Source organism: Zalophus californianus, chromosome 10, assembly GCF_009762305.2.
Source record: "Zalophus californianus isolate mZalCal1 chromosome 10, mZalCal1.pri.v2, whole genome shotgun sequence".
In the NCBI taxonomy this organism is placed as follows: domain Eukaryota; kingdom Metazoa; phylum Chordata; class Mammalia; order Carnivora; family Otariidae; genus Zalophus; species Zalophus californianus.
In genome coordinates this window covers 96270049-96291755 of record NC_045604.1, presented here as the reverse complement: position 1 = coordinate 96291755, position 21707 = coordinate 96270049, and the positions used below count along the sequence as shown (strand labels likewise).

At 53.9% G+C, this 21707-nt stretch overlaps 2 protein-coding genes and 2 long non-coding RNA genes across 8 annotated transcripts; 2 read left to right on the top strand and 2 right to left on the bottom strand.

Moving 5' to 3' along the window:
• Positions 1–996: 996 nt before the first annotated feature.
• LOC113933606 lies at positions 997–4601 on the bottom strand. The gene is made up of 3 exons (XR_003523405.2): positions 4492–4601; positions 3966–4072; positions 997–1187 (listed from the first exon to the last, which is right to left on the bottom strand). It is a non-coding gene; the product is annotated as an uncharacterized LOC113933606 (long non-coding RNA).
• A 79-nt stretch (positions 4602–4680) lies between these two features.
• C10H16orf92 (chromosome 10 C16orf92 homolog) lies at positions 4681–5653 on the top strand. 2 transcript variants are annotated; one of them, XM_027612245.1, is made up of 4 exons: positions 4681–4747; positions 5060–5218; positions 5335–5422; positions 5541–5653. In XM_027612245.1, exons 1-4 carry the CDS (start codon positions 4684–4686, stop codon positions 5560–5562), a joined length of 333 nt encoding a protein of 110 aa, XP_027468046.1. In that variant the 5' UTR covers positions 4681–4683; the 3' UTR covers positions 5563–5653. The 2 variants fall into 2 exon arrangements, with proteins under 2 accessions (XP_027468046.1, XP_027468047.1); XM_027612246.1 differs by lacking the exon at positions 5335–5422 and having other exon boundaries at positions 5541–5640.
• Positions 5654–5782: 129 nt separating this feature from the next.
• On the bottom strand, positions 5783–16010 carry TLCD3B (TLC domain containing 3B). 4 transcript variants are annotated; one of them, XM_027612241.2, is made up of 6 exons: positions 15872–16010; positions 14894–15024; positions 10530–10613; positions 7658–7892; positions 7118–7213; positions 5783–6910 (listed from the first exon to the last, which is right to left on the bottom strand). In XM_027612241.2, exons 1-6 carry the CDS (start codon positions 15902–15904, stop codon positions 6623–6625), a joined length of 867 nt encoding a protein of 288 aa, XP_027468042.1. In that variant the 5' UTR covers positions 15905–16010; the 3' UTR covers positions 5783–6622. The 4 variants fall into 4 exon arrangements, with proteins under 4 accessions (XP_027468042.1, XP_027468044.1, XP_027468045.1 ...); XM_027612243.2 differs by having other exon boundaries at positions 14894–15020; positions 15872–16003; XM_027612244.2 differs by lacking the exon at positions 15872–16010 and having other exon boundaries at positions 14881–14985.
• On the top strand, positions 6714–8772 carry LOC113932803. The gene is made up of 3 exons (XR_003523132.1): positions 6714–6820; positions 7380–7726; positions 8677–8772. It is a non-coding gene; the product is annotated as an uncharacterized LOC113932803 (long non-coding RNA).
• Positions 16011–21707: the final 5697 nt, after the last annotated feature.

The window sequence follows — 21707 nt, the reverse complement described above, 5'->3', positions numbered from 1 at the left end:
GGCGTCTCTCTTGTGGCCCAACTCAGCCCCCAAGGGCCGGGGTGCCCTCCCTCACCCCACCCCCTGCCATCTCCAGTTCTGTCTGTCAGGTGGGGAAGGGCGTCAGGCTTCCTTCTGAACGCCCCGGAGCCTTGCAGTTCAGTCCCTCACCAGTCTGCCATTTCCCACCCGAACCCTGCCATCTGCCTGTCGAACTCCAGCCTTGGACCTTTGTTCTTCTTTGCCCCAAACCCGCCGTCCCCCCAAGACAGAGTCCTCACAGTGGCCTTTGAGGCTCTTGGGCCCAAGACCCTGACTTCTCTGATCCGTGGCTGTCTGGCAGGAATGTCACTTGCAGTTCCTAGAACACACCTGGATCTCCGAGGCCCCTGGACTTGTGCTCACAGGACCTCCCTGGCCTGGAAGATCTTCCCTTCCTTCGGGAGTAATCCTGGGTCACATCTTCCTAGCAGTCTTCCTAGAGTATTCCCACCCCACCTCCTAGCTTCCAATGCCCTACCTTAGGCTCCGTTCTCCGGCCTGTTTACATTTCTGTCTCCCCCACCACCAGGAAGTGCCATGGAGGCTCCCTCAAGCTGTACCTAGCCCTCAATTGGCACCCCGAAGTATTGTGATTTAAAAGTAAGAGAAGTGTGGTTGCACAATAATGTGAATGTACTTAACACTACTGAACCGTATGTTTGCAAATGGTTAAGATAGAAATACTATGTGTGTTTTTTTTAAATACACGATTTTTTTTTTAAAAAGAGAGAGAAATGCAAAGTCAAACCACACTGAGATAGCACTTATCACCTACCAGATGACAAAACTCAAAGCATCTGTTAACACACAATGCGTGCAACGCTGTGGGTAAATGGGCACCACCTCTGCGGAGGCCATTCTGATGTTGGATACCAAGATGACAAATACACAGACTCTTTGACCCAGAAATTCTACTTCTAGGATTTTATCCTACAGATATGCTGGCCCATGAGCAAAATAATCAAAGTTCAGGGTTCTTTAATGCAGCATGTTTGCAATGACAAAAGACGGGAAACAACCTAAATGTCCACGAGCAGGGGATCAGTTCAATCAGTTCTGACACAGTTCCCAAACGGTGAAAGAGTATGCAGCCACAACAAAGAAAGAGTCCCTTGTACTTGTATGCACACACTTGTACAGAGCCGTCTTCCCAATCGCAGCTTAACCTAAAAAAGTAAGGCGCAGAACAGTATGAATGGAATGGGGAGAAAGGAGTTTATATGTGTTCGGGTTTTTTTGTGTGTGCATAACTTATCCTTGGAAGGCTGCCCAAGAAAGTGGTAACTACATCAAGCTCTGAGGAGATTGCTGGAGGGTAGGGTAGGGCAAGAATAGGAAAGTCTTATTTCCTATGCTTTTGTACCCTTTGGATTTTGTACCATTCGCCTCTGTTCCCTATTCGAAAGAATACATTAAAATAATATCTATTTAAAGGCAACCGTCAGGTTTCCTTTGGGGCTATCCAGGATAAGAGAGGAGGCAGGACCAAGGGAGACCCCCATCCAGGACCAGAGCTGGTGGGTTTGACAAGAGGCAGACGTGGGCCTGCGGGGAGTCGGGGGAGCAAGCTGGCCAAGAAGTCCTGCCCTCCTCTGCTGCTGCCTGCCGGGGGCTTAGCTCAGGCCCAGCAGCACGCCTCCAGAAAGTCTTGTTGGGGCACGGTGAGGATGAAGTGGGAGCTCTAGCCAGTTGCGGGGCAAATGGCAGACAGTGCTGAGCCCTGGCTTGTGGAAAGGTTTTTATCCATCCACTTGGCCAATATTTATTGGACGCCTACTATATGCTTTGGTGCAAGTCTGTGACCAAGATCGGTGATCTGTAGCTCCAGGGCCTTGTAGGGGAAAGAGACAGATACAGAAACAATTCCGACGCAGTGATGGGATAGGGCAGGATCCGAAGGCCATGGGAGTTCCCCTCCTGCGCCAAGTGTGGTCTCAACTGAGACTCGGAAGATAGGAGAAGTTAGCCAGTTCACGGGTCGGGGGGCAAAGACTGGAGTGTGCTGAGCGAGGGGGGCCGTGCAAGACCTGAGGTGGGTGGGTGGATGGGGCTGGGCAAGAGGCTTGCAGCTCAGGGTAAGAAGTTCATAATCACACAGGCACCAGGGGAAGCCATTGGAGGGTTTTAAGTCATGGATCCTTGTGTTCTGATTTGTTCTCCTCGAGGGAGGAGTGAACAGAGAGAAGTCCCCCAGTCCACAGGCTGTTGAAATACCAGGGGAGGAATGGGGTTGACTTGGAAGAGTGGCCACAATGGAGCTGCCAGGGAGGCGGATGGATTTGAGATTTATGTTGGAAATTGAGCCAACAGGTCTTGATGACGGCTCTGTCAGGAGAGAGAGAGGAAGGAGGATTGGGATGACTCCTGGGTGTTTGTGTGGAGCAGAGCATCTCAAGGAACAGTGAGACCCCTTTGCGGCAAAGGAAAGCAGGAGCCCAGTTTGGGATGGGAGAACCAAGAGCTCCATTTGGGATCTATTGAGTTGGAGATGGTTTTGGACATACAGAGACACGAAGCAGGAAGCTGGGTAGAGGAGTCTGGAGCTCAGAGGAGAGGACTAGGCTGGAAATATACATTTGTGAGTCACCAGCATATAGATGGTATTTAAAGCCATGAGATTGAATGAGATCACCTAGGGAGAGAGAATATAGACAGAAAAGAGAAGGTCCAAGGCTGAGCTGGCTGGAGAAGGGGGACCCCTGAAAATGGGCGAGCAGGGCTCCCACGCCAAGAGGCAGGGGCATGTGTGCTCTGCTGCGAGATAGACAAACCATTAGATTTGGCAAGTTAAGAGGTCATTGGTAGACTTGGCAAAAGTGGCTTCAGTGGAGTGGTGAGGACGAAGCCAGGTCGTTTTAAAGGTGAGGGAGCAGAGACAACAAGTGTAGACAGCCCCTTAGGGGTTGTCTGTCTATAATGATGTGCATCCAAGAGTTCTTTCCCCTGTGATATTCCTGAGGGCCGAGACCTGCCCTGGTGATTTCTATCTAAGCCATAAATGGAGCCCAGCACAGAGCAGGAGCTCAATACATATACTTAGTGATTGGACGAATAAATGAATGAGAAGTCATTGCCTGTGTCAAAGGAGCCTTTTCTGGGGGACGGGGCAGCTGCATCTTTTTGGGGCAAGTGAGGAAACGGCAAGATCCACTCCAATGGCTAAAGGCTCTGGACCCCTTCCCGCGGCTAAACGGTGGCAGCAGCCTCAGACAGGCCTGGGCTGGGAACCCTGGCCCGGGGTCAGGAGCCGGACTCCAGCCGGACTCCTCGCTGCTCCTCACGTGCCTGACTTCCGGTAAGTCACTTCCTCTTTCTTAGAAGAGAGAAGTGTAGGGGAAAGGGACCCACAGGAGGTCCCGTAGATGTTAGTCTGTCTCCTTTTCCCCCATTTTCTCCTCCCTGAGCTTTACCGTTTAGGAAATAGAAGCTGAGCAGGGCAAGGACCTCCCCCGGGCTACTGTGAGGACGCTTGAGAGGGTAGCCCCTGAGGGCAAGAAAGAGGAGGGGTGGGGACCCAGGGGAGGAGGGCGCCTCCATCATAGGACAGAGGACCTCCCAACATGCCACAGACACATGCCTGATTTGGGGGAAGTCCCAGAACCGGGACTGCCGGAGACTCTTGAACAGGCATCTGTGTAGTCAAACCAAGAAGACCCTGAACTGTCCTTGGGCTTGGGTGGGGCGGGACACATCTGTGACAGACAGGCCCACCTGCCAATCAGAGGAGAGCTAACTCTTAGAGGCCCGCAGGACTGACAGTGGCTGTTGGGAAGGGACAAATAGAGAAAAGCGGGGATTGGAAATGGGAAATAGGATGGCCCTTGCGGGCCCCCACCCAGAGAGAGGAGCCTGCGAGGGTGCTGTGGGTGACCAAGAGACAGGCCTCGAGATGGGCGGGGCCTTTCCTCTGACAACCCCCGTGCCTGCCGTTCCCGCAGCAGTACCTTCTCCTGCAGCACCTGCGGAAGGAGGCGGGAGGAGGGCTTGGAGGAGCGGGAGCGGTGCCCTCGCGGGTGGGAGGGAAACAGGCACTCGTGAGCACTGCTGCCACCTAGTGGGACACGCCTGTTATTGCTCCCGGCTCCCAACCCCAGGGTCGTCCTCAGCTGAGCACTTAAGGGACCCCTATGCCCTTGAATTTGGGGACCCAAGGCAGGGGGGAAGCCTCAGAGAGGAAAATGCACAGCCCTGGGAAGTGTGCGTCGCCCACATTACTTTGCCCCTCTGTGCCTTGGTTCCCTTGTCTGTATAATGAGGACAGGCTTGCTGTGATGGGTAAGGGAGTCCATGTAGAGAGTGGATTCCGGGGGTAGCTGGAGGTGTTTATCCCTGCCCCCCACCCCAGGAAAGACTGTGCCTACTATACAAAGGCAGCTCTCCTTAGTCCCAGCTTCCAGCAAGCTTGCCCCAAGTCCCTCCTATTTCTAACTGTTGGGGCTGCCCCTGTTACTGTTTTATCATTGGCATCACCCCAAAGGATGAAGGCCCTGGGGGAGATGGGGGGGGTCGGTCCCAAAGTGTCCTCTTCTGATGTGGGGACTTGGGGGGAGGTTCCCAGCTCCCAGCACTTTCTCTCTCCCTTCACCCCAGAGCTCATGCTTAGAATGGCCCCAGGCTGTGACATCACAGAGCCCCCACCCCAATCACAGGAGTGGAAGGGTCATGAGGCTGTGGCAGTGGGCGTGGGGATGGGTGTGGCTGGTTGGGCTGGGGGCCATAGAAACAGGTGGGAAGCTGTCCTGGGAGCAGTGGGGAGGAGGAAGTCTTGGGGTGAAGGGTCAATCTGCCTTAGAAGCTGGGAGGCCAAGCAAGGGCCTGCCTCTCCAGGCCCGTCTCTCCCACCCCCCCCACCCCCCCATCCAGCACGGACCTTCGCATGGAGAGCTCAGTTGATCCTTAAGATGTTCCTGGAACAAAATCAAGCCCCTCCCCAGCCACACTAAGGCTGTGTGGCCTGGCAGGGTCCTTGGTCAACCACAGCCTCTTGGGGTGGAGGGCAGGGGTCTGCTTGATTCTTGACATAGACTTTGCTCCCTAGCACCCAGCCGGGAGCGTGCCAGCACCTTGGTCCGGGGAGCAGAGTCTCTGCTCTTCATAGACAGACCTGACTTCTTTGATTACCCAGACTCAGACCAAGCCAGGCTCCTGGCTGTGGCCCAGTTTATTGGAGAGAAACCTGTCATCTTTGTTAACTCAGGTATGAACCCGCTTGAGAAGGGGCCTCCTTCCTTGCCAGGGCCTGGAGAAGAGCTGCCCTTGGCCCTTCCATTGGAGAGGAGGCAGGGTCCCCATCTTCCCCTCCTTGTCTAACAGGACCCAACTCCAAGCTCTTCCATCACATCCTGGTGGGCGCTCTGGTAGTGGCCTTCCTCTTCCTCCTTTACCAGTTCTGCACACACATGTAAGGCTCCCCTTCCCCGGGCCCCTCCCACCTCAGCCTGCCTTGGGAGAAGCTGAAGGACCTAAAAGCCTAGGGAGGCAGGGTGTGGCCTCCCACTTCCTGATCTCATATCCCATAGGAGCTGCCAGAAAGGGGCCTGAGGAGCTGGACAAGGGCCCTGGACTCTGCCCTGAGTGCCCAAACCCGCCCTCCTCTCCTGCTGATGAATAAAAATCTGCTTTTTTTCTTGCCTGACTGCTCGGATAACCAGGCAGGGGGTCCTGCCCCGTCCTGGGGTCCGAGGGCCATCCGTGCTTTCTACCCCCAGACCCCCACCCTTCCCCGCACCAAAGAACTGGGTGAAGAGGGCCTTGGTGGCGTTCACGCAGATCAGATCGTCTTTATTAGCGGTCTGGAAAGCACCTCCCAGGGTCCCCTGACCCCAGACTGGAGGAAGCCTTGAGAGGTCTGTAGCACCAGGGACATGCCGGGGCCCGAGGGCAAGATGTGCAGCCTAGTGGGGAAGGGACGGGGTGCCCCCTCACCTGCCCCCGGGGTTGCTCAGCACTGGAAAGGTTGGGGGTAGCAGCCACCTCCCTCCCCCCACCCCCACAGACTAGTATGGATTTGGGCGAATAAATAAAATAAATAAGATTCCTCAGGCTGGCCTCCCCGAGAGAGGAGCAGTGGAGACAGCTAGCCCCAAGCAAGGCCTGCGGGGGCGAAGGGGGGAGGGTTAGTTAGGGTGTTCCCCCCCCTCCCAGATGGTGGGGAACCGAGAGGAGTCTGCAGCAGGGGGACTGGCTGGGATGGCCTTGGCAGCAGGGCCTTCCCCACATCCTCGGAGTCCTGGTCCCCTTGAGTCAGTTTCCCCACGGCCCTCTAGCCCTCAGTGGATGGGAAGTGATGCCCCCTTCCTCTGTCCTTTGCTTCCCCAGGGCCCCAGGGTTGGTGATGGGAGAAGGGGTGCACAGGAAGGGGTTTGCTACCTTCAGCTCAGGCACTGCTGGGAGAAGAGGCACCCCCTCCCTTCCTTTCGCCTGGTCCCTGCCCCTCAGCCCCGGAGCAGAGATGTCCCGCCCCTTTGCAGTGCGCCTGTCGGTCCTGGGGCCACCAGTGCAAGAGGGCCCTGGCTCCCACCTCCTGCCCGGCAGCCCCAGAGCCCCGTCCCCAGGGTATGGGGTGTGTGTGGGGGGGGTGGAGGGTCCCCCGGCCCCACCCTCAGTCCTGGGTCTGACAGGGAGAGGGCGGCGTGGAGCCCCGGGGCCGGAAGAGGCGGCAGGCCCCGCGGCAGATGAGGAAGAACCAGTAGAGCTGGGGGGCCAGGAGCAGCGCGGCGCCCAGGTTGACGTGGGCCGGGATGGCGAGGGGCACGGCGAGCAGCGGCAGGCCGGCGTGGCGCCCGTAGGCCCAGTACAGGTAGGGGAAGAGCAGCACCCGGCAGCAGAGGAAGCTGATCAGCATCAGGGCCCCGTTCACCTTGTGCAGCAGAGTGTGCTGCCGCTTGTACTGCGGTGGGCGGGCGGGGCGGTCAGAGGGCAGGGGGGTGGGGCGCAGAGCGGGGCGGTGGGGGGGGAGGGCAACTCCGACCCCCTTCCCCTCTTCAGCCCCCTGCGCCCCCGCCTCCCCTGACCCTGGCCTGGCAGCCAAAGAATCCCTGAAGGTCCCTGAAAGTGCCCTCCCTTCGGGCTCATGCAGCCTCAGGCACCCTCTCACCTGGATGAGGATCTTGCCAAGGCAGACGAAAGGGGTGCTGACCTCAGCCATCAGCAAGCAGCCTAGGAAGAAATCTCCCTTGCCCTGACGCCACACCTGCGGAGGAGAGGGAGAACTAGCCTGGCCTCTCCCTGGACTCCCTCCCTCTCTTCTCTGGGGCCACTTTTGGAGATGCTCAGCTTGGAAGGTCTGAACACCTCTAGTGTACAGAGGCCAAGCTGCGAGCATGACGTCACTGTATCCTTCCAACCGTCCCGTGCAGGAGACTCTATACCTTCTGGCACGGCCGAGGAAACTGAGGCTCAGAGATCTGCGACCACAGCTCCCAGGCACCACGGCTGGGCATATCCAGCCCGGGCCAGGCTGAGCCCAGACCCTCTCGCTGTTTGGGGCTGGCCTGGTGCTCAGAAAACCCTCTGCAGGAACTCTCCATCCTGGGCCTGCCCTGCTCCTGGGGGACCCGGCCACAGGGCTCCCCGGGCTCCTGCAGCGTTGGCGTGAGCAGGACGGGGGGCCCTGGCTTTCAGCACCCTGACTCACCACCGACAGCGGGAAGCAGACGAGCACCATGACGGCGTGGTGGAGCACCATGAGGAACTCCTTGTGCAGGTAGCCGCGTGCCACGGCCCAGATGCTGCCTGGGGCTCTGGCCCCCCCTTCGTCCCCTCCGTGCCCCTTGACCTGGTGCTTGTGCCAGTGACAGAGGAACATGGCATAGATGTCGTAGATGAAGTAGGGCACTGCAAATTGCGTGTAGGCAGAGGAAAGCCAGTGTCTGTTGGGCAGAGAGAGAGGGGGGCATCAGAGAGGAAAGGAGATGGACAAAGCAGTGACCAGGTGCCGGGGTCAGCACTGGACGTACCACCGGAGCAAGTGATATTCACAACCACCCTGAGACAGAAGTGGACTCTCGAGGTCTGTGAAGGGTAGAGGGCAAGAAACTGGCCCAAGGTGGGACGGTCACAACACTGGTACGTAAGAGTGCTGGGAATCAAACCCGGACTGTCTGACCTCAGAACCCACCCATTTTTCATATTCATTCATTCATTCATTCATTCATTCATATTCTCTCTCTCTCTGCAATAGGGGGAGAGGTGAGGTAGGGAAAAGACACCAAAGGGCAGCCACAGACCACAGGGCAGTGACAGAGAGAGCAAGCTCAGGCAAGATCTGAGAGACAGCTGAGGTTAGGACAAATAACAGCAGAAGAGGCAAGAGCAGTGGAGAGGGATCGTATTGGCTGACATCCACTGACACGCAGGCACTGTTCTAATATCCAAAATCTTTTACATGCATGAACTTATTCACTCCCCGCAGAAACCCTATACAAAGTGGGGATGGTTACCACCCCCACTTTACAGATGAGGAAACTGTGAGACTAGGTGACTTGGCCAAGGAATAACCAACCATCGGAAGTCTGGCTCCACTGTCCCCAGAAGATTCGAGACAGGTGTCACAGACGAGCCTCCCTGGGGACTTGGTGGTGCCATCAGCACTGCTTTTTCTGCCTGAATATGGCCCAACCTCTTGTTTTTGTTTTTGTTTTGTTTTGTTTTCAGGTACAGCCAAGCATTAAGGAGAAAACACTGAGCAAAAGGAGCCAAGAACAGAGAAAAGTTCCTTGTACTTTGAGAGTAAACAAAAATGAAAAGTGCACGAATATGCAACATTGCATTTTTCTTCTTGACTCAGCACCTTGAGCACTTTCTCTTAAATGCTGTAGCCCCGTGGCAGGTCTGAGGTGGGAGTGCGAGGTCAGGGAACTGGCCCAGCTAGGTGGAGGGATGAAAGCAAAGTCAGCCGGAGTAATGAAGAAAAGGAGCTGAGACCCTATATGAGTTGCTGCCTGAGGGAGAAGAGGAATGAGGGCCTGGGGCGGGGAGTGGGGAGGCCAGCGAAGGATCGGGTGAGATGCAGACAGAATGCAAACCCTAGGAAGACTGCCTGCAAGGGGACAGGCAGCCAACTCTAGCAGGGATGATTTGGGGCAAAGAGAACCCGAGACCCATGCTGGAGTTTGGAGAAAGGGAGAGAGAAGAGGGAGCAGAAGCCCAGGTTAGACAAGCAGGGAGAGCCCTGGTGGAAAGGGGTCTGACTGGCCCAAGCGGAGTTGGAGCAAGAGTGGCTGGGAGAGCCAGCCCCAGGGGCCATGTGGCTTGTGGGGGGACTAGTCCTGGTTTAACTTGAAGAGTTAAACCCATCCGCACACTCTCAGCAGTTAGGTGCTCAGGAGTAGGAACAGCTGTTGTCCCTGGATTAACCCTGATCTTCCCCCAACCACCTGAGGATTACCGGGGAAGGGATGAGAACAGACCTGGGGTGGGGGGGACGCGTGGGAGGGGAGGAAATGTAAGAGTGGAAAGGTGACCTCTGTGTGAAAAGATGAGAGCAAGAAATGCCTGGGAATCCAGGCTCATCTTAGACCCAGGGGTGGAGCAGAAAGGCAGAGGGGAAGAGGAAGCCAAGTTACCAAATGGGATCTGAAGAAAGAGTTAAGCGCCCACTGTACAAGAGCCAAAATTGCTTTAGGCATCTGACTCCTGCAGCTCAATGCTTCCTCAGGGTAGCCCTTCCAGGAAGGGATGTACCCCACTCCACAGATAGGGGAACTCGTCTGTAGAGAAAGAGGGGCGCCGCCAGGCCAGGGTCCTCCAGACAATGTTCCTGCGGCCCAACAGTCACCAGAGAAGGGGGTCAGGGCCGGAAGTTAAGCGCGGAGCGTCTTCAGCACCCTGCCGGGCCGATCGGCAGCAGCCCGCGGGTCACCTGGAGCCGGCCCGTCAGCACCACGGACAGGGCCCCTCTCCCTCCTCCTCCGGCCCCACCTCGCAGGCCTGGGCTTTTTTGGCAAGCACCAGGCCCTGCGGCAGCTGCCAGTGCCAAATTCTGGCCTCTTCACCCTTCCCCTCCCCCACCCCCAGCCCCCCACGGCCCAACCGTTAGTGGCCTTGTCTCTGTCATGTCTCTCCTGTCTCCCTCTTTCGCACAGAGCTGGAACTGGGCACCTGCACTCGGGGAGGAGCAGAAGGGTGAGCCTGGCATGAGGAGGGAGGCACCCCAGTCGGGTGCTGGTTAGAAAGGGGGTCTGAGGGACGTAAGGGAGGGAGGATGTGGGGAGGAAAGGGCACACAGGACCTACTACAATATGAGAGGCCAGGAAGCCTAGGAGCCGCTCTGACAATCCTTTTTGATCCCCACTCCTTTTCCCCCTGGCTCTGACCTTAAAGGACAGGACATGGATAAATTTATCCCTGGGTGTTGAGTTGCAGCTAATGCAGTTAACTTGCTCAGTCCCAAGTGAAGGGCTTGGGGACCACTGAAGGAGTCCCCCGGAAGACCTGGGGTCCTCGGGAGTCACACACACACACACGGGCTGCAGGAACTTGGGCCAAGGTGGTCTCCTGGCACTTACTGGTCATCAATGATGTGCTTGCAGGAGGTGGAGACGATATAGCCGGCGGTGGAGGCCATGACGGCTTGGACAGAGGACACTAGCCTACGGAAAAAGAGGGAGCAGAGGTAGAGGAAGGAGACACAGCCCTCAGTTTCTCCTCTTTACTGTCCTGTTACTGCGCCTCGGGCCACTCTCTGCCCGTCTCTGCCTGAGGCCGGCTTGCCCGGAGCTCGCCCCCCACCCCAGGCTCCAGGACTTCCCGCTGCTACTCCTCAGTACACCCCATTCCTCCCTGCCGGCTTCCTTCCCTTGGTCAGTCGTGGACACTGAGTGGCCTCAGGAGGACACCAGGGAGGTCATCTTGAGGTGAGACAATGCTGATAACAAGGTCTCTTCCCCGGGAGGGGCAGCACAGGGACAGCACTGGATGGCAAGGGGGTGCCCCAGGCCTGTTCTCACAGCACTCAGCCACCCAGTCACCAGGCCACTCCTCGGTGACCCCAAATTCCCCTGGCCACTTTCCCGCTCACTCTTTGACTGTCTCCATGCTCTCCTCCCCAACTCTGGCCCTCATTCTATAGCTTGTACAGAGTTCTACTGTTCACTCCTCTGGCCCTTGTACCCCCAAACATGTGCCCTGACTAATACACAGCTCTCTGCCCCTTGCCTTGTTCCCTAATATCTTATAAGAATGTTTTAGTCACATGCTGGTCCTGTTTTGGAGGGCGGGAGGGTGAATGGGGGAGAGGAAAGAAAAGCAGTCTGGATACTAGTAGACCAGATGGCTGGGTTTGGACGCGGTCTCCTGGGACAGTGAGTAAGGCAGTGAGGGGGACAGGAAGCTTGGAGGTAAAGCCCACCAACCACTTCAGGAACCGCCAGTCCCTAATGGGCCAAGGGTCCAGGGAAGGACTGGGGTCCCTTCCACCCCCATAATGCCGGAGAAGGGGAGAGGGGCCAGGGGGAAGGGATGCAGTTTACCTGGCTGAGACAATGACCGCGTCAGCCTCCTCCCAGCGCAGCTGGGGCAGCCGCTGGAGCGTGTTCTTGGAAAGGAGAAAGAGTCCGGGGAACACCACCCCCCCAGCCACCATTGGGGTCAGCATGGTGGCTCAGGCCTCGGGCAGGGAGGCTGGCGGCCGCGAGGGGACAGGGAGGCCGAGCTGAAGGGAGTTAGAGGTGGAGAAGGGACACCAAGCCAGGGAGGGAGAGAGAAAAAGAAAAAGGGGCACAAAGGGGACAGGGCGGGGACGGGATGGGGCAGGCGAGTCAGACCAGAGGAAGGCAGAAAGGGAGTTAGATGAGACTGGGGAAATGGGGAAAGACTGGGTAGAGGGAGGATCGGGAAAGGGAGCCGGAGGAAGCTGGCCAGAGGGCTGGAAGCGAGACAGGAGGAGAGGACTTGATAAGAGGACAGAGAGGGAAAGGGTACCGGAGGAGGATGCAGGTGGGGGAGGGGAGGGCGAGGAGAGGCAGGTGGGGAGGGGGGGCTTACGTGGAGAGGCTGGGAGGACCCGAGAAGGCGGGGTGGGACTCTGGTGCCAGCCCTGAGAGGGAGGGGGAGAGGGAGGGAGGGAGGAGGGAGGGAGGAAGACAAGAGGAGCGGCCCGGCAAGTGGTCAGCGGTCAGCTCGGCTCTCCCGCCTCTCGCTGCCACCACGGTCCCCGCCGCCCGGCCCGGAGGCTGCACGGGGCATTATAGAGAGTTCCTGCCCAGCCCCCTGCCCCCTCAGTGGGGAGGGGGAGGGGGAGGGGGAGTCACCAGCTTGGGGAAGGCGGGGGAGGGGTGGGGAATGATGGCACCGACCAGACACCAAGAAACCGGACCTGCAGCAGCGTCTCCCCATGCAGCTCTGAGCCACAGCAGCGGCTGCGACAGAGATGGGGGGGAGCAGAGAAAGAGGGAGGGGGAGGCCCTTAAAGAGACAGCAGCTGCGGCACAGGGGGCTGCTGGGGACATGGGCCAAGGGAGGGTGGGCTCTCCTCTTGGGAGGGAAGGTGGCCCTGGGCACCCTGGCCAGCCAGGACGGGGCTCTGAGCCCCCAGATGGGGGCTTGACCCTGTTTCCCACCAGCACATTGCAAATGCCTGCCATTTCTTCCTCTGCCAGTGCCTCCCAAAGCTTGCCCCTCAGTGGCCTGCTGGGGTCCCAGTTTAAGGGCACCACTCCAGCAGAGAGAAAAAAGATTCCTTTGGGGAGGGAGGGAGACAAAGTTGTGCATCTTGCTGTCTCTGAAGGATGAGTTTAAGGACTGGATGAGAATAAAAACACCTCAACACAGCCTCCTGCAGGCTCAGAGACACCCCCCCCCATATCCTTCACTCCAATGGGAATGGGGAAAACTATAAGGTATAGGTGAGGTGCCTCTAGATCGAGTCTTCGCTGCAAGGCTGTCCGGTGATCTTGTGTATCAATTGTAATAGCACTGAGGTAACAGCACTTGTCGTGTTCTTACGGGTCAAGGAATGGTCCTGAAGCCTTCGGTGGCCCTCCGCAAGGTCACACAGTTAGAAGAGGCAGGAGCCCTCCCATGCTGGATATCAGAGTGGTTGCCGGGTTTGAAGAGGGTGAGGAAACCCTGCCTCTCTGAAAACCCACCGGGAATGGGAGGATGCTCCCGCCCTGTCCCTCAGGCTACCTGGCCTCTCCTGGCCTCCCCTAAGCACTGGTCACTTTCTTTTTCTTCAGGCCTATTATCTTCTTGGCTCCCCTTCCATGGGGGCTTCACAGAACAACAGTGGGAAAGGTCCTTCCCCAGTGGGAAAGGACCCCAGGGATTAGCTGGTTCAAACCCCTCATTCACCTGCGAAGAAACTGAAGCACAGTGACTTGGCCAGGGTCACATTGTATATCTGAGGCCCAGCTGGAACCCCATTGGCCTCTGAGCTGCTTCTCACCCTTTTGTGCTGCCTTCCTGGAATTTGACCTTCCTGTCCTGAACCCCACTGTCCTCTGGGCTTCTCCATGACGTGGGGCCTGTACCCAAACCGTACTTTGGTTTCCAGGCCTACCCTAACATACACCTCAATAAGCAACCCCACAATTTTTCTTTGCCTGTCCAAAGACCATTCCATTTCCTCCCCAGAAGAGGCAAAGGGCTGGATTTGCAATTTTGTGCTGCCCTCTAGTGGCACGCGGAAGGAACAGACTGAGAGGTCTCTGGCCTGTGGCAGGAGTTGGGGACAATTTAAGGACAATAGTGCACCTAGCTTTTTGACCTCAGGGCTAACCCTAACCCTAAGGGGGAAAAGGACCCAACTTCTTGAGTGTTTACTGCCTGCTGCCATGAGGCAAGGTGGTTTATGTTCATTCTTATTTAATCTTCCCAGATGATAGTATTTGTTTTATAGACAAGAAACGGGTTCAGAGATTTAAGGAAAAAAAAAAAAAGACAAAAACCTTGCCCAAGATAACACAGCTACGGGAACTGGCAAAACTGGATAGCTCCAAAGCCAAAGAGCAAAGCTGAGTTTGCGGGGAGGATGGGCGATGGTAGAGCACCGTAATGTGACTACTTGATTCAGGACTACAAACCTGGTCAAGTCGTGGCTTCTCTCTGGATGACGTGAATTATGGCAGGCGGACACACTGTTCTGTCTTCCAGGAATTCACCTAGACACCCAAGTAAATTCTGCCTTCTGCCTGCTCCCTCTCCTACCTAAGTTTCCATGATAGCTCACACGCGTATTAAGCTGTGTCAAACAGGTCATAAATCGGCAGCGGAAGGGCCCAATCCGGCCCACAAACATGCTTTCTTCAGCCAGTATGGTGTTGCCAGGATAGTATTTTCTTAAATTCTAACTTATTTGTCAGTGTTTGCAAATTAGGAGATTTCACATCAAAGCTCAACTTCTTTTAAGAAAGAATCAGAAGGTCAGACAACATGGAGCCCACGATCTAGCTCCATAATGCTGGACTGGGGCCGAGCAGCTGTTACCCCATTCGATGGGCTGAATGTTGAGTCCTCCAGCTCACCAGTAATCCTCCACAGAGCCTACAGCCCTGTTCCTTGCAGAAGTCGGCCACCCCTATTTCACAGACATGAATTCACCTGATCCTCACACGAGGTCTCCATGAAGACCTAAAGGTGGGTGTTCTTAGTAAACCCATTTACAAGTGGGGGGGGCTCTGAAGTTCAGAGAGGTTAAATGACTTGCAAAAGATCCCATAGCCAGTTTCTTTTGACTCTTAATTTCCCCCCGCTTGTGCATGCGCGCGTGAGTGCGCGCGCGCGCGCGCGCGCACACACACACACACACACACACACACACACACACACACACACACACTGCTTCTGCTCTCACCACTAACTCTTCCTGAAAGCAGGAGCTCAGCTCCACCAGGCCTGGCCCAGGAAGGACGCCCTCACCCTGTCTTCTTACTTGGATGCCACCAAAACAGCCTCTGCTCTCTCCATCCGCAGGTTGGAGTGGTTCTGCAGGCCCCAGCAGAGGACAGTGAAGCTCAGTGGGAAGAAAATGCAGCCCAGTACAAAGAGTAAGGTCATGCCTGTCTAGGGTAGAGAAGATGAGAAAAGATGAGCATGAGAATGCACAGTGTCCCTCAGACCCAGAGACTCCCTTCACCCTGATAACCCAATGGCCCATGGGATCCATCCATCTGCAAGCCATCAAGCATTGTTCTTCCCTAATCTCTTTGGGATTTTTTAAAAACAGATTTTATTAATTTGAGAGGGAGAGAGAGAGCATGAGCAGGTGGAGGGGGAGCAGAGGGAGAGGAAGAAGCAGACTCCCCACTGAGCAGGAAGCCCAAGGTGGGGCTCAATCCCAGGACCCCAGGACTGGGAGATCATGGCCTCAACCCAAGGCAGATGCTTCACTGACTGAGCCATCCATGTGGCCCTCTTTGGGATCTTTATTGCACTTTAAATATCCCTCATCCAGGACAGTTGGACATCCTAATTTTTTTTTTTATCAACCCATTCCAACAATTTCATTCATTTTCCCTGTAATCCCTGGAGCTGGTCTACACCTCCCAATCCATCTCACACTTTAAAATTTCTTCTCTTCATCCTTCAACCCTGAGGATGTGCCTGCTCCTTCTTATTAACTCCACCCCACCCCATCCTCTGCCTGCCTACAAGCTCTTCCGGTCACCTCTCCCTCCTCCTAGGTTCTCACCTCTGAGGGGCAAGGTGGAGGCTACAGAGGGAGGCTGGTGATTCTCATCAGCACCCAGAACTCAGAAAAGGGAAAGAGGGTGTTCAAATTGTAGAGATATTTGAAATTTAAAAATAATACTTTCTTAAAAAGGAAAAAAAAACCAAGGCATTATCCCATTAACAAAGAAAAAAAAAACAAGAAACAACAGAACCCCTGAAAACATACATGTTTACATACGTTATTTTTGTCTGGGAAAGCCTCCCCTCCCATCCACTCCAGGGAGGGGAGGGGTGCAGAAGTCCCACGGGGTATGCAGGGAGTTGGGGCCCGCCATCCTGCATCTCTTAGGCAGCTTGGAGAGGACCTCCTTTTAGGACACAAGGAAGGTGTCAAACTGCAAGGGCACGAGGCAGAGGCAGCTCGGCTGGAGCAGTTGAGGAGGGCAGGAACATCACGCTCCCATTGGTGGATGGGTGGACGGTTTAGAGCATGCTCTCCTCCCATTGGCCCACCTCTTGACACATGTGCCCTTTCATGTGCTCCCTGGCAGAGGGGTCTCCCCTAGGGGGTGGGCTGTGCGGGACCTTCTAACGCAGAACTGACCAATTAGAATTCGTCAATGGCTCGATGGACAGCTTCGTTTTGGGCAGAGCTGAAAAAGAAGCAAGGAAAAGGAACGAGGGGGAGAATAAGAACACCCTAAGGAGTCGGGCTTTAAAAGGCAGTACAGTATAAGGTAATGGTTAAGATGGCAGTTTCTAGGGTGGGACCATCTGGGCTTCAGAATCAGACTGCGGATAATAAAAGAAACGGACTGCATGGCTCCATTTGGATGAAGTTCAAACCAGGCAGAATATCTTTGGTGAAAAATCAGAATAGCACTCAACTTGGGGGGGGGTAGGTGTTGACTGAGGGGAGACCCCTGCGAGCCTTCTGGTGTTGGGAATGCCCTTATTCTGATCACGACTGTACACATAGGTAGGCGTGTCCTTAAAATGTGTGCACTTTATTTAAATTAAGCTGGAATTAATTTTTAAAATGCTAAACAAATTTAGGCTCTTCTGTTCCCCAAATGATGGTGGGCCAGTCTCTGTGGACCTCAATTCTTCATCTGTGAAGCTGGTTTAATAATAATTCCAGGTCATTAAATGCTACTTATAGAACATTTACTATGGGCCAGACACTGATCTTAGTGCTTAAAAATATCAACTCATTTCCTCATTAACAGAGGAACAGCTTTGTGGCTTATTATTGTGTCTATTTTACAGAGATGGGAAAACAGAGGCACAGAGAGGTTTGGTACCTTGTCCAAGGTGACACAGGAAGTGAACGAGGTAGGATTTTTAAAATCCTATTTTCTGACTGCATTGGTCTCCATAATGTTAAGCAGATATAGAAAACCCATAAACTCATTTTCCTAAAGGAACTGCAAGGTTAAACAACAACAACAACAAAACAACATTATTTTAATACAATTTAAACAGCAGTCACAATTTAGAGCTTATCTCTGTGGGTCCTGACTCTGAACATCAAATTAAAGGTTAAACCAAGAGCAAGATAAGATTGCTTTTTTAAAAGATTTTATTTATTATTTGAGAGAGAGAGAGAGAGAGAGCATGAGTAGGGGGGAGGGGCAGAGGGAGAGGGAGAAGTTGACTCCCCACTGAGCAGGGAGCCCGACCCCAGGACCCTGGGATCATGACCTGAGCCAAAGGTAGACGCTTAACTGACTGAGCCACCCAGGTGCCCCACAAGATAAGATTTTTTTTTTAATGAAGATGGTTCAAATTTTAGAAACAAAGTTAAATAATTTTACTAATAGACAGTTTTTATTCCAATATTCTCTTCAACTTTTCTTGTCTACATTTTTAAAATATTTTATTTATTTGAGAGAGAGAGAGAGAGAGCGCACGCATGAGCAAGGGGTAGGGGCAGAGGGAGAGAGAGAAGCAGACTCCCCGCTGAGCAGGGAGCCCGATGTGGGACTCGATCCCAGGACCCTGAGATCATGACCCAAGCTGAAGACAGATGCTTAACTGACTGAGCCACCCAGGTGTCCCAAGATAAGATTGTTAAAGATGAAGACTTTAGTTGCCTTATTAGTGGCCATTCTCCCCACCAGCTTCTCACCATCTGATCAGGACCCCTTGCACTGGCTGCATAACCCACTGTGGGTAACAACTCAAGTTGGAAAAATTTGGTTTAGAGCAGTATTTCTCCACTTTTTTTTCATTATTCTCCCCTAAGCAGCCTTTTTTAGACATTTTGTTTCCTAATCACCACTCATCATGAAATTTTGATAACACAGATAGGGTGCCTGGGTGGCTCAGTTGGTTAAGCGACTGCCTTCGGCTCAGGTCATGATCCTGGAGTCCCCGGATCGAGTCCCGCATCGGACTCCCTGCTCAGCGGGGAGTCTGCTTCTCCCTCTGACCCTGCTCTCTCTCTCTCTCTCAAGTAAATAAATAAAATCCTTAAAAAAAAGAAATTTTGATAACACAGATATACTATATATCTGTGCTTAATATACTAAAAAGAGATTTTTTGGTTTGGTTTGGTTTGGCTTTTTGGTTTTTTTTTTGCCACCAAGAACCTGTTTCTGACCCCTTGGGGGCGATATTACCCCTGTCAAAATCCATTAGAGCCATCATACCAACTCAGGTTCTGAGCGACCGTTACTCACACCATCTCAACAGCCAATGAAACACGATTAGTCCCATTCCACAGATGCATGCAGAGAGACCTTACATTAATTACCGAGGATTGAAAGGGCCGCTAAATGGATCGGGAATCCAGAGTCCTACAGAGATCCTAGCTCAGCCACTTAATTCTCTGCTTCAAAACTGTGCTTTCTCACATGGAACATGGTGGGATTGGTCCAAAGAGGTTTTCTCTAAACCTCAGGGTTTTGTTTGTCTGTTTGTTTTTGCCCTATTTGACCTAACAGTAGCAAACATCTATATAGCACATACTAGCCATCAGGCACCAATCTGTGCCCTATACATACACTAGCTAATGTGGTCGTCACAATAACCTAAGGAGGAGATACCATTATTACTTTCCATTTACAGAGGAGGGAATCGAGGCACAGAGAGGCTCGGAGAGGTTGTGTGATTTTCTCAAAGTCACACAGGCAGTTAAGTGGGCATAGCTAGGATTTGAACCTGGTAGTCTGATTGGCAGAGTACCCACTCTTAACCAAGCACTTTATTTTTTATTTTTAAAGATTCTATTTATTTATTTATTTGACAGAGACATAGCGAGAGAGGGAACACAAGCAGGGGGGGTGGGAAAGGGAGAAGCAGGCTTCTCACTGAGCAGGGAGCTTGATGTGGGGCTCGATGCGGGGCTCGATGCGGGGCTCGATGCGGGGCTCGATGCGGGGCTCGATGCGGGCTCGATGCGGGGCTCGATCCCAGGACCCGGGGATCATGACCTGAGCCGAAGGCAGACGCTTAACGACTGAGCCACCCAGGCGCCCCTTAACCATGCACTTTAAAAGGAAACTCTTTATCACTACTGAAAATAGAAAGCCAGTATCAATTGCTGTAAATAGAAGGTAACCAAAAAATAAATACAATGAAAAAAAGTGTTCTAACCTTCAAGCTAGATACTTTCACCTGCTCCGCATTCTGAGCTGGAGGCCTGCACTCCCTTTGTTAAAAACAAGACATGGCAAGATAAGCACGGGTGGAGAGGTGTTAAAGGGCTTCTGGCAGCAAAACGAGACATGCTCCTGTAATAATCAGAAGTGTTGAAGAGGAACTGGAAAGAGAATAGCTTTCGTACGCGGGCGCCCACTTTCTTGCAGATGGGTGTAGCGTGTCAAATAAACCCAAGACCGGTCGCGTTCCGCACACCGTGATCCCTCATCAGGGCGTTCTAGGGGTGCCCTGAACTCCTCCTCGGAGGAGGGGAGACTGCGCCAGTTCTGGGGGGGCAGGGGGGTGCAGCCCCTGGGACGCGCCCCCGGAGAGGGGTTAGGCGTGAGTAGCGCTCCCCCAGGTGACCGTCCAGGCTCCAGGGACTCCGGCCGCTTCCCCGCCCCAGCCTGGCTCCCCAGGGGAGTCTCTCACCCCCACGCGGTCCTCACACACCTGTCACACAATTCACCCGGGGCCTGGAGTTTACGGTTTCCTGCTACTCCAGGCTCCTGAGTCCAAATGCTGTCCTGCGCATCCTCTCTGCCTGGGTGCTGCGCAGCCTCAGCCCTGGGAGGCGTGCAGGTGTCTTAGCACCGAAGGCTGTGAATAAGTAAACAATAAGCAGCCAGAAGTGGCATGTTTCCCACATGATACCCAGGGAAGGGTCCAATTCCCCCTACCCGTGCTCTGGGGAGAGTCCTGCCCAGCAGGCCAGAGCATCTATTATTTAATGCTTTTATTGTACCTGGCCCAGGCTAGGCACTGTTTAAGCAAGTCCAGTCCCACCCTTTATCTGTGCAGTAGAAAAAGCTGAGGGGGAGATGAGTGGAGTGAGAAGAGGAAGAGTCTGTCCAGGCCCTTTTTTTCTGCCACAGATTGGCTGTGTGACCTTGGTCAAGTGTCAGAACCTCTCTGAGCCTCAGTTGTATACCCACAAAGTTCCGTTGCCTGAGCTCAAATCCTAGCTCTGTCACTCACTAGCCAGGAGGACTTGGGCAAGTGATTTAGTGCTTCTTAAAATGAGGATAGGGACTGGAGCAGTACCTCTGCCTCAGGCTGCTAGGATGAGTGAATGAGATGTGTTCCTATGTGTCCCCTTGTAAATTCTCACTCTGATATGCATTCCGAGTTGTTCGGGTTCTATTTTTTCATGAGCCCTTTGTTCTATGCTGGGGACTGTACATAACCTTTCCTCCGATCATCACGAGCCCTCTTGCATCTTAGGAGATCCCTGCTTTCCGGATGAGCAGCTCACGCTCCATGAGATCAGCTGATTTGCCCAGGGTCACACAGATACACAGTGGCACAACTAGAATCCATTGCCTGACCTAAAATTCTTTTCAACCAGGTCAGGATTCTTTTCTATCTATAAAGTGGAAATAATGGGGGCTCTGTCAGTTAAACATCGCCTTTGGCTCTTTTCATGATCCCAGGGTTCTGGGATCCAGCCCTGTGTTAGACTCCCTGCTCAGCAAGGAGTCTGCTTCTCCCACTCCCTCTGCCCCTCCCCCCTTGCTCTCTCTCTCAAATAAACAAATAAAATAGAAAAAATAAAAATTAAATTAAAATAAGATGGAAGTAATTGTTCATGCCACTCAGGTCTACTGTTAGGATTAAATAAAGTCTGGGAAGAGGGTTTGATTGATGCTTACTCTAGCTCTGGTCATCTCCACTTCTTATTCCCTGGGCATGACTACCTGAGCACAGGCCTTTCATTTTCCTAAAAGGACGCCGATAACCTCCTCTTAATCTCTGGGAGGCAGTATCATCTGATGTCCATAGGAGGGGCCGAAAGTCTAAGATCAAAATCGGAGCAGCCGGGTTCCGTTCCCTCGCCTGAGGGCAGGCCTGGCTGGGTTTCTCTCATCTCCTGGGTGTTTGGTGGGTCTCAAATCTCCCACCCACCCCACGAGGACTGAGAGTACATCACCTTTTTCTTTCCTTCTTGGGGTCAGTGCAAAACTCCACACAACCATATCTGACATCTCCAGCTTTGAACTTGAGGGAGAGGGAGACCTTATGGTTATTTGGCTATCGTGAAGTCAGTTTCTCCCTGCCTCCAACAAATGGTGTGATGTGAGCAGAAGTGGCCTTGGCAACGTGGGTGCATACATCACCGTCCTATTGGTTTGTCTTGCAGAGAGCAGGCCCGGTGCACTGTCCACCATCCTGCATAATGTATGAACCCTCGGTAGGAACAGAATACCATCAGCAGTGAGTCTGACCACTGCAGGCCATGGACGTGTCCAGAGGTCTTGCCAAGGCTGACGTCTCTCTGTTGGCAGGAACAGAACAGAGGGAGGGAGTCTTTGTCACCTGAGGCCTTTCCTGGGGCTGGGGTGGGAACTGGCCTCATCTTGGGCCTTGGGATTCTGCAAAGATGGGGCAGACAAGACAACAGCCCCAAGAAGGCAACCTGACTCTACCTT

Coding starts and splice junctions, on each gene's coding strand:
- C10H16orf92 (XM_027612245.1), top strand. CDS start 4,684: ATGAGGCTGTGGCAGTGGGCGTGGGGATGGGTGTGGCTGGTTGGGCTG. Junction 4,748..5,059: donor GCTGGGGGCCATAGAAACAG/GTGGGAAGCTGT, acceptor TTTGCTCCCTAG/CACCCAGCCGGGAGCGTGCC. Junction 5,423..5,540: donor TACCAGTTCTGCACACACAT/GTAAGGCTCCCC, acceptor CATATCCCATAG/GAGCTGCCAGAAAGGGGCCT.
- TLCD3B (XM_027612241.2), bottom strand. CDS start 15,904: ATGGGAGGGGAGGCTTTCCCAGACAAAAATAAC. Junction 7,214..7,657: donor TCTGCTTCCCGCTGTCGGTG/GTGAGTCAGGGT, acceptor TCTCCTCCGCAG/GTGTGGCGTCAGGGCAAGGG. Junction 6,911..7,117: donor TTGGCAAGATCCTCATCCAG/GTGAGAGGGTGC, acceptor CGCCCACCGCAG/TACAAGCGGCAGCACACTCT.